Source organism: Pygoscelis adeliae, unplaced genomic scaffold, assembly GCF_000699105.1.
Source record: "Pygoscelis adeliae isolate BGI_AS28 unplaced genomic scaffold, ASM69910v1 Scaffold505, whole genome shotgun sequence".
NCBI lineage: Eukaryota > Metazoa > Chordata > Aves > Sphenisciformes > Spheniscidae > Pygoscelis > Pygoscelis adeliae.
The window spans coordinates 281,349-291,102 of record NW_008824811.1 but is presented as its reverse complement, the minus strand read 5'-3'; the positions used below and the strand labels follow the sequence as shown (position 1 = coordinate 291,102).

Below are 9,754 nucleotides of genomic sequence, written 5' to 3'. Positions count from 1 at the left end.
TCTCAAGAATGAAGAATATAAACAGCTGCTAGCATAAAGTAACACAGCCTCGCATAGCTGCCATGAAACTCTGTCATCTCAAGGGCAAAATCTGATGTATTGCAATGAGCATAACGATAAAAATATAAAGGCATGCATCTTGTTCCATCCCCTAAAAAAGGGTGTTGGCCAAGGCAAAGAGAATTTTGCACGTTGCCAATAGCGACTTTCATGTTTACAGAGTACACTATGCATGATCATCATGTACAGCAGAAAAATGACGTATTTCCCACGGCTCGATACCGTGCATTCACCAGTAGGTAGGTGTCTGCAGAGCTCCTGTACCCTACTGGGCCAGATCCTTAGCTGGGCAAACTGGCAAAACGCTGCTGTATGTGTGGAAAGTGGGAGATTTATAATAGCTGAAGAGCGGCACAATGATTTCTCAAAGTAAGAAGTGTTACCTATTTCTATTAATATAGGAAGGAATAATTTACATATAGATACACACACACGCATAGATGCCAACAGTGACGTCTTAAACATGTAACGTACATACAACTCATGTCACATACAGCTGTCTCTGAATGACTGCTCAATGTTGAAATATACAGTGCAAAAATAGGAATGTATTATTATATTTCAAAATAGCGAGACTTCCCCCCCACCTCTTCCCCATCCAAGTTCATTTCAACAGGATTCACTACCTCAGCCAGGAGCTCTAGGTCTGGTTGACTCTGAAAGTCTTTATAAGCCTCATACCTGAACCCTTGCGTAGCTTGACAGATATTGAGAGCGTGCTGCCTCCTTTCCTGAATGCTCCTTAGTTTCAGACATAACATCAGCACTTCGGTGATGGTGGGACTTCTGATCATGGTGGCCATCCCTTTTCCTGCCTTCTGTGGCAAACAAGACGTGGGTTAGCCTGTCCAGATGCTTCTCCAGCTCTTCCTGGGTGTGCTCCAGTTGTTTGCCGACATTACTGGGGAAAAGGGAAGAGGATGGTGGGGGGCTTTTGCTTTCCCTCTCCTTCTTGGCCTCTTCCACATGCGGGTTATGCCTCATTAGAAGAAGCACCATGATAAGCAAGATCAGGCAGAGATACACAACCCAGACTTCTTCCATCTTGGTGGTGAGACACCAAGGAGCTAGTAGTGCCTGTTGTTGTACTCAAAGGGAAGACAGATGGGCCAAATACAGTAGGTGGTCAGCGCTTCCCAGCTGTCAGCATCCACAGGAAGGACTGTTGCCAGTAATCAAAGCACTGTGGTAGCTGATGTCAAAGTTCAATCTTCTAAAGCAGTGTGGCTTACAAACCTTCCTGCAGTTCTATATATGAAAGCAGCACAAACGGTGAGCAGCAAAAAATTTTGAAAAGAAAATAAAACAACTTTGTCCTTAGAGTAAAATAACTTCAGCAGAAAGATACAAGATCATCTGTCACAGCTCCATATGATCTTAAAATAGCAGTATTTCTCCTTTTTTTGTTAAGGAACTGCAGGTTCAGTGCTTATTACTCTTCAAATAACTTTCCTTCTGTTACAGTGTTCAAATTGTTGTCTTGCTTGAAGTGGTAAGCTTTTCTTCTTTCTAATTCAAAGAAAAGATAAGTGAGGATTGGGGTTTTCCTCCCCAAAGGAAGATAATAGAGTATTTTATCCTTTATCTACCCTCAGCACTCTTCGAAAAAATTTAAGTGGCAGAAGGGAATATTAGTCACCCAAGTTACAGATTCAGTAGGACTAATTTGTTGGCTTCCTTCTGTCTTTGCTGGTCTTGGGAGAGGGAGTCCTCGTAGAAGTGGCTGCTGGGACTCAGGAGATAATTTCAGCTGAACTCTGCGGGGATCCCTTGGAGATCCTTTGTAGGCTGTTCCTCAGTGACTCTGCCCCCCCCGATTACTCAAAGCAGAAGATGGGCAGCCCAGGGACCAATAAATGCATTTCCACTGACCAAACCCAAGGGAAGGGATTGGAAGAACTTACCAATTAGTGACTGGCATCCAGATTAACAGCCAAAATGTAAGCAGGGACGAGCAGCCACCAGGACAGGGCCAGTCTGCAAGGGGGGAGGCTGGCCATTGGCTGCTCTCTCCCCCCCCAGAGGCAGAGTCTGTCTGGAATGGGATTGCGTTTCCTAACCTTTGCTAGGGGGATCTTTTTACAGATGAGCGTGCCAAGCCTAAAAGAAGCAGAGATCACACCCAGATTTCTGCTGCCTCTGTGTGGAAACATTCTTGCGCTCACCCTGCCACAGAAACAACTCTAAAATTCTTCACTTTGTTCCCCAAAGTGAGACCTTTCCTCTGCTTTGCTACAGTGAATGGTCTGAGAAATATTATAGCGTTCCTTCATCCCGGTACTCACTTTAGAAGTTGATCCTCAGCTTTTACTTTTTCAAGACCAATGCTATTAAGCAAGTTCTGCTCTAGAAGCACTGTTGTACTTCGCACTCCCTTTTTGCCTTGTCTTTAACTCATTCCTGAGGTCACAACCACCCTGGAAGATCTTGTAAGCAGTTTGCTGCCTACAAGCCTGGGCCTGGCACTGCTGCAATACATTTAAGTGGGCAGTCACCAAAGAGAAATGGTACTGCAAATTCAGTCACCCCTTCTGCACCCATCTCAAATGCACGGCGTGAACCTGAGGAGAGGATGCAGAAAGAGACAGACAGGTCAGAACTGAGCTCAATTTCCTACCAAAACTGATCTACATTTCCTTAATGCAAGAACACTGGAACAGGGAACTCCAAGCAGATGAGAACATCTCCTTTCTCCCCCACCGGTGTACATCATTAATGCCTTAGGGCACGGACCATGCCTCCAGCCACATGTATTACAGTAACTAGTAGAGCAAAGCCCTGACCCAAACCTCACACTGCTGTAACAAGAGATGTCACCAAAACCCTAAACAGCATTGAAATGCTAAAAGGAGAAAACATCATTTTTAAAAAAAATGTCATTAGGACTGCATTGTGGCTCCTATAAAGGGGAACAGACTGATAGAGCAGCAACAGCACTTCCTAACTTCTAATAACATGGCTTGTTTCCTTTCGAACAAATGATAATGCAGCAGAGATGCTTCAAACATTACAAAACTTAAGAGTGAAGTAAAGATTGCTGTAATTTCAGATGCAAAATACTATAGAGTAGCCTCTTCAAAACACAATCTTTAATGAAATAACTTGGGCACGTCTGCCAAAAACGCACCTTGACTGTGAAAACAGGGAGCTGACACAGAAAGGCAAAATGCCTTGTCCAAGATCACACAGTGACTTGCGGAAGTGACCCAGCCGACTCCGGCCTTGCACTCAAGTCCACAGGTCAGGGACGACACTCAGGGCTATGAAGTACTGCATTGATGAACGTTTGCCTTCTGAGTCCTCCAATAATGAAGCACCGCGAAAGGAACATGGGTTGGCTTTGCGAGTCAGCATTGTGTGAAGACCTCTGTCAAACCACAGGAGCCGCTCACGTATTAGAATGCATTTTTCTCTGCCCTCTTTGGAGATAAGCTGGCTGGATTAGGTTACACCAAATGTCCATCTCACTGGTATCTTTATTCTAATTGTGAATGCCTAACGAATAGTATAAGCACGAGACAATTATGTAAGAATGCTTCCCAAAATACTCCTGCAGCCTTCCACAGCACAGGATTTTATAATGTTTTAGCAACTCTACCTTCACCTGAAACAAGACAAGGAAAAAAATAACTATTTCCCAGACACACACTGCATAAACAGCTAGGAAAGAGAACAGCTGTAGTTCCAAGGTCATGTACAAGATGCTCTTTAATCTTGGTAAATGGCATGAAAACACTATAAGTTTAACAAGACACGGCTTTTGTATGTTTAATATAAAATCCTGGAAATCCAAAAAATGCTGTATAGTGCTGCTCCATACAGTCAAAGTAACATCAGTGCTCCTCGGCAAGTAAAATAATAATCTGCTAACCTATTGATTCCAGTGTTAACCTATTGGTTTCCAGAAGACTTAAAGTCTTCTCTGCGTATTTCTCTTCATGAGATATGTTACCCAGGTCTGGTTTCTCCTTATGCCTAGACAGGCATTCTTTAAAATATTTAAACAAACAAACAAATTCTCGTAGATGCAAGTGACTGCATCAGAGCTTAGTAATAAAGTAAGTTTTTTTTGTAGCCAACATCAGGTTTTTTGAAGTCTTTCCCAGCAAATGTTTTCCACCATCTCTCAGCTGCTCTCAGTATACCCTGGAATCTGCCTACACTCCCATTTCTCGCTTCTCATACAGGATGACTGATTGGACTATAAAAAGGAAGGAAAGCACTGCACCCTAGGGACACCTGCTACCATGTTTCCTTTTAAAGGACTTCTGTTCCTTCAGCTTTTTTAGGCTGAGTGGGGAAGATTCTCTGCAGGAACATAGGAAGTGGGTACAGTGGCTGAAGCAGTATCAAAACACTGGAGACACATTCAACTGTTCAGAAAGCAAAAATTTAATACAAATCAAATGCAAGAGAATCTTTGGGCTCTCACAGTTCATTTTACCACCACCCACGGTTTGGCATGCAGCTGATTTATCCTCTGAGTCACTGGTGGCTGTAACCGGGCTACTTATAAAACAAACTTCTTTTTTTAAGAACTGATTGTGCATCCTTCCTAGCAGGCCAGAACCTGGCTTCAGCAACAAAAGTCTTACCCTGTCTGGAAACAACTGTCCTTACATCCCTAGGCTAGATTAAATCAGCATTTGCAGTTCTCTTCTAAGTCTATACCTGTCAATTAGAGAGATGAATGAGTAAAGATGATTCTCACTTATTTTCCTCCAAGATCCTGAACTCATACTCTCTAGATGGCAGTGATTACACACAGTGGTCAGTGCTTTCTGGATACCAGAAGTTGCATTCACACAGACTCATATGGAGTGGAAGCATTCAACTATCCAGTATGCTTACACTGCTGGATCTTCACAGAAGCTGGATCTTCGTTACAAACCATTCCCTTCTGTATGCATCGCTGCCTCATCTGCTATAAAAGGTCTGCTCTACTTAAAAGCAATAGGAGAATGGGAAAATCTCCCAGTATAAAAGACAGATTCTTAAGTTAATGTCAATTCTATAGGAAGAAAAACAGATCCTTCCAGACTCTGCGCTGATCTTTCACAAAGGTGCCTTTCTACAGCGTGAGGACAGACTATGTAGACTGAGTCTTGGGGTCGTATGCGTAGTAGGCAGATCTGTTTTAAACCTTTCTTTAGGAAATACACAGAGATCATTGCGTAACATTTTCTGCTGCACAGCATCTTTCCACTGTTCTTAAGTTTATAGAAGAATTGGCACAGTTTTTAGCCGCAGTTTTAGTCTAAAAGACTTTCCTACAAGAAATTAAAGCGAAACTCTTCTTGGGAAGTTGTGAATTTGAATGAGCCTGTGTTAAGTGTCCTGGGTGACTCTGAAGGGGATCCTGCTGGAACTTGGCTTTTCCTGCAAGCTCCTGAGCACTTCCGGATGAACTGGCAGTTCTTGTTGCGGATGTTTCTCTTCACTTCCACGACCCTGGCAGATTTCACAGCTTAAAGAGGGGAGAAAAGAGCAGTAAGAGATGTTTAGTCATCTCATATAGTGAGGTCCCACTCCGCAAAGCAATACAGAGGGCAGGAGCAAAGCCCTTTCCTCTTCACTTCCCCCAGCATGCAAAGTTCTCCTACCCGTTTCCATGAGCTTCAGTTCTTTGCACCGCTCCTCCTCCATTTTCTTCCTATAGTCACCAAACATGGCTCTCATGAGCTGACGCTTCTTCACCAGTGGAGCCTTGTCATTGCGCAGTGTCTTGATCGCACGGAGAGCCTCCTCGACTGAAGCAGCGCAAAGGAGAAACAACGCACGGTTTGACTTCCCACTGGCTCTGCCCCCACACGCCTGCCAACCCTCCCCACAGGGGAGATCTCTCGTTTACTTGAATGCTTACCCTGCTTTGGAGTGGATTTCTGCGTCTTCAGGCCAAGTTCCAGCTGTTCCACACACCAGTCCACCTCTTTCCACAGCTGGTCATCTGACTGCTGTGCAACATGGAGCAGAGTGAGCATGAGGAAATAAGTCATCCAAAAATTACAGCAGCAGTTGCTACACAGGAAAAAAGGTATCTGCATAAAGTCAAGACTATTCCAAATTTCATGTTCTGGTGATCACTTTATAGACTTCATGACATTTTCCCTATAGTGCTTTTCATTGGACAAACTTAAAGCACCGGACAAATGCTTAGTTGCAACTCACTGCCTCTGTGTGATGGATTTAATATTTGGCTGCCATTCAGATGATGCCATTTTCTGGAAAGCTGTCCAGGGCCTTTCCTCTGAAAGAAGCTGTCAAATCAACTGACAGATGGGAGGAATAAGCATTAACAACAACAAAAAAAACCCCTACCCCCCAAACCTGCCCGAAATCAAAAAGCAAACGATGGACAAAATCAGAAGCCAAGTCTTGGTGTCTCAGGTCCTGTGTGCTTGCTCAACCAGAAATGCATGAGGAGAAGGGAGCTGAAGCCCATGAAGACGGAAGAAGCCAAGTCCCTTTGAGCAAAACCAGCTGGCTGGCTGAGCAGTGGAAGGGAGAGAAACAGGGCAGCATTCTGGGGCTGAAGCAGTTCTTAACTGTTATGTACATGTAAACACAAAGCTCTCATGCTGTCTCCTTTTCCTTACAACAGCCTCCTTCCAATGGACTGGAAGGGCTTTACATCACCTTCAAATCTTTCTACCTTTCTGGTACACAGCAGCGTTTATTGATAAGGTTGTTGGTGAAGCAGCACTTTGGATGCAATGCTTCAAGAGGCAGGTGAACACTCAGTGCGACTTCAGTGTAGAATATTAACGAAAGCAAGTTTTTTGTAATTTTGTATTTCAATATTGCTCAGCTGGCATTGCTTGTTAATAATAGCTACACAAGTGCTGAAAAGAAAAATAAAATTAAGACCTGGACCTTAGCAGAACATTAGAAAACCTCAGGGTGTGCCTACACATAACTCGCAACTTCCGTCGATTTCTGGGCCATGCCTTACAGTGGGAACCTTCTCAGAAGCACCCTTAGGCTTTGCACCAGACCCTGCCACAGCCTTGGCAACACCACCTAGCAGCTCTGCACCTCAGCCTTGCCCTTTGCATTATGCGAGCAATTCGTCCTACCCGATAACATGCAAGTCAGGGGTACAGTGCTGATTCAGCACACACAGATACCAGCTTGCCACTGAGTGAGGACAGTTACCTCCTTTTTTTTTTTTTTTTTTTTTTTTAAAGAAAACTTGGCACCCAGCTTCCCAGGATTAGCCATCACAAGTCTAAACATGAAATGTTTCAGCACAAGTCTGAAGCAGACAACAAAGGACCATTAACTTCCTTTCCACTAGTTAGGTTCCTCAGCTCTCTAGCAGGAAAAGAAAACAGCTGCTGTAAGAAATAAGCAGCAATCTTTGTCTTTCAGCTTTCATCTCAAGCCAGTATACTAACTGTTAAACTATGCAAAGAGATAAAGTTTCTCTTTTGCTCAAGGGTTTACAAATTATGGCATCCCATCCATATTTAAATACCTGAGAGGTCTCATCCTGGTGGGAGTTATCTTTATTTTGACATCTGTTAGCTTCTGCCTTTGCCTTCCTGTTGATCTCAGTTTCTTCTATCTCCTTTTTACTGACAGATGTTTTTTGTTTCTTCTTCTTTTTCTTCTTCTGGGCAGCTCCATCTGCTGTTGATTTCTCTGTCACTGCCTCATCTCTGGGAGCAGTCTCTGGTTGGGGGTTCTTTAACGTGACATGGCTTCTATCCTCTTTGGGTGCACTACCTGTAGTTTGAGTCAACTCAGGCTTCTGCAACGCCGAAATCCATGGCATACCTGCTGATTCAGTAGGCAGTGAATTACCCAGCACTTCATGATCTGCTGTACCCTCTATATGTTGGCTTCTTGGAACTAATGGAACCAGAGGACAGTCTTCATCTGGGATGGCAAAGTTGAAAGCAAACTTGGGTTCTTGTCCAGAGGCAGCAAAACTCAAGGCTCCATTCCAGTTCTCCTGCTCGGTGGCTCTTACATTGGTTTGTATCTGCTCAGCACCACTGACACCAGGGACTGCTTCCAAAGATGTGCCGGTTGCTTCTGGGTCGATCTCAAAAAGTGTAAAATCAAATCGGAAGCTGTTGTCAGATGACGTGAACCACTCTGGCTTTGCCTCAGAGATTCGGTCAGATTGTTTCCCATACACCACAGCATCTGAAGCCTGCCCATTGCTTTGCTGTACTTCCACATCACCAGGTTTCACATCTAGAAAAGATAAAGAATAATGTTTCTATCAATATGCCAATTTCCTACTACAGGGATGCCACTGCTACTGCAACTCCCTCTCTAAGGCACTGCTGCAGAGAGGTGATCCAATCAAAAGCTACAACGTAAGAAATCTACAGAAAAGAACCAAATATCACCATCCTCTGAAGGGACAGTTCAAGCTCACCTGCTTTCTCCATGCTCTTCTGATCCTCAGCCATCTTGAGACAATAATCCCCAAACACATGGTTCATCACTTGTCGCTTCTTCACAAAAGGAGTCTCATGGGAGCGCAGGACCTTGAGAATGTGCTGTGCATCCTCTGCTGCACTCAAGAAAAAGTCCAAGAGAGACAAGAAACAGGTTATGGTGGGCCTTACAAACCATACTGTGGGATGCTGATGACTGGGTCTCCTCTGAATGTGTTCTGTGTTCATACCACCATACCACAATCCATGACTGGCATTTTGAAAGGAAACTCCAAGAGCTTCTAGAAGCTGAAATACTGTGAAATGTTCTTAAAGAAAAAAAAATACATCTTAACTGCTTATTATACATGTTAAGAATCTTACACTGCAGTAAGTGCACTACTAATGGCACAGAAGCTATACAATGCTTAACAACCCTCTCTCCAAAGCAAGAGACAAATCCAAGAGCCTAGCTTGGTGTCTCTTCTCTGGAAAAAAATCTGAGTAGCGAGCACACTCTGAAAAGCAGGACTCTTGCTTGACTCTCATATAAACCGGCCTGACCACAACAGTAATCCCAATTCTTTGTGTCAGAGTAAATTCTCTAAAAATCATAGTAGTTGTTCTGTGACAGGAGTCGCCAAAGACCTCAGTTCGGGAACTCCAGATATGCATAGTCTTCTAGTGTTTGTCTCACGCGTTTCAAGACACAGAAAAGCCTGATGTACTAGACTAGTATTCTGGAACGGGCACACACTCATCTCTCTTGGCTGCAGTGCATCTCTCTGGGATTCTCCAAATGTGTATCTTGCAGATCCAACACTGAGAGTCCCGTGCTAGGAACAGAGTAACAGCACGCAAGTGCAAGGCAGAAATGCCACAGTGGGGCTGTAGCCACCCAAAAAAAGTGGGATGTATCTTCATAGCACCTGGGTGTCAGGGTCTTGACCACACATTCCCCCCTGCTTCAAGGAGTTTAGCTGGCTGCATTCAAGGCCTACTCGCTAATAAGACCTGTTACAAAGAAAGAGCTAGAAAAAGCTTCAGGGGAACCTCTCCCCTCCCTCACTTGGGAATTATTTTAGCTGAGGATCTCATGCGTAGCACTGCTGCAGCTGGGCCCAGAGAGTTGTGGTGAATGGAGTTAAATCCAGTTGGCGGCCGGTCACGAGCGGTGTTCCCCAGGGCTCAGTTTTGGGGCCGGTCTTGTTCAATATCTTTATCAATGATCTGGACAAGGGGATCGAGTGCACCCTCAGTAAGTTTGCAGACAACACCAAGTTGGGCAGCAGTGTTGATCT

The 9,754-nt window shown here is 44.2% G+C and overlaps 1 protein-coding gene across 1 annotated transcript in view; it reads right to left on the bottom strand.

Moving 5' to 3' along the window:
• Window positions 1–3,745: 3,745 nt before the first annotated feature.
• The window catches only part of LOC103917137 (chromosome unknown open reading frame, human C8orf33), a 9,586-nt gene continuing 3,577 nt past the window's right edge, over window positions 3,746–9,754 (bottom strand). Inside the window, exons 4-8 of the mRNA XM_009324244.1 lie at window positions 8,453–8,590; window positions 7,538–8,265; window positions 5,924–6,014; window positions 5,664–5,810; window positions 3,746–5,527 (exon numbers count right to left, since the gene is read on the bottom strand). Of these exons, the coding sequence (XP_009322519.1) occupies window positions 5,331–5,527; window positions 5,664–5,810; window positions 5,924–6,014; window positions 7,538–8,265; window positions 8,453–8,590 (1,301 nt within the window). The 3' untranslated portion in view covers window positions 3,746–5,330. The remainder of the gene's footprint in view (window positions 5,528–5,663; window positions 5,811–5,923; window positions 6,015–7,537; window positions 8,266–8,452; window positions 8,591–9,754) is intronic.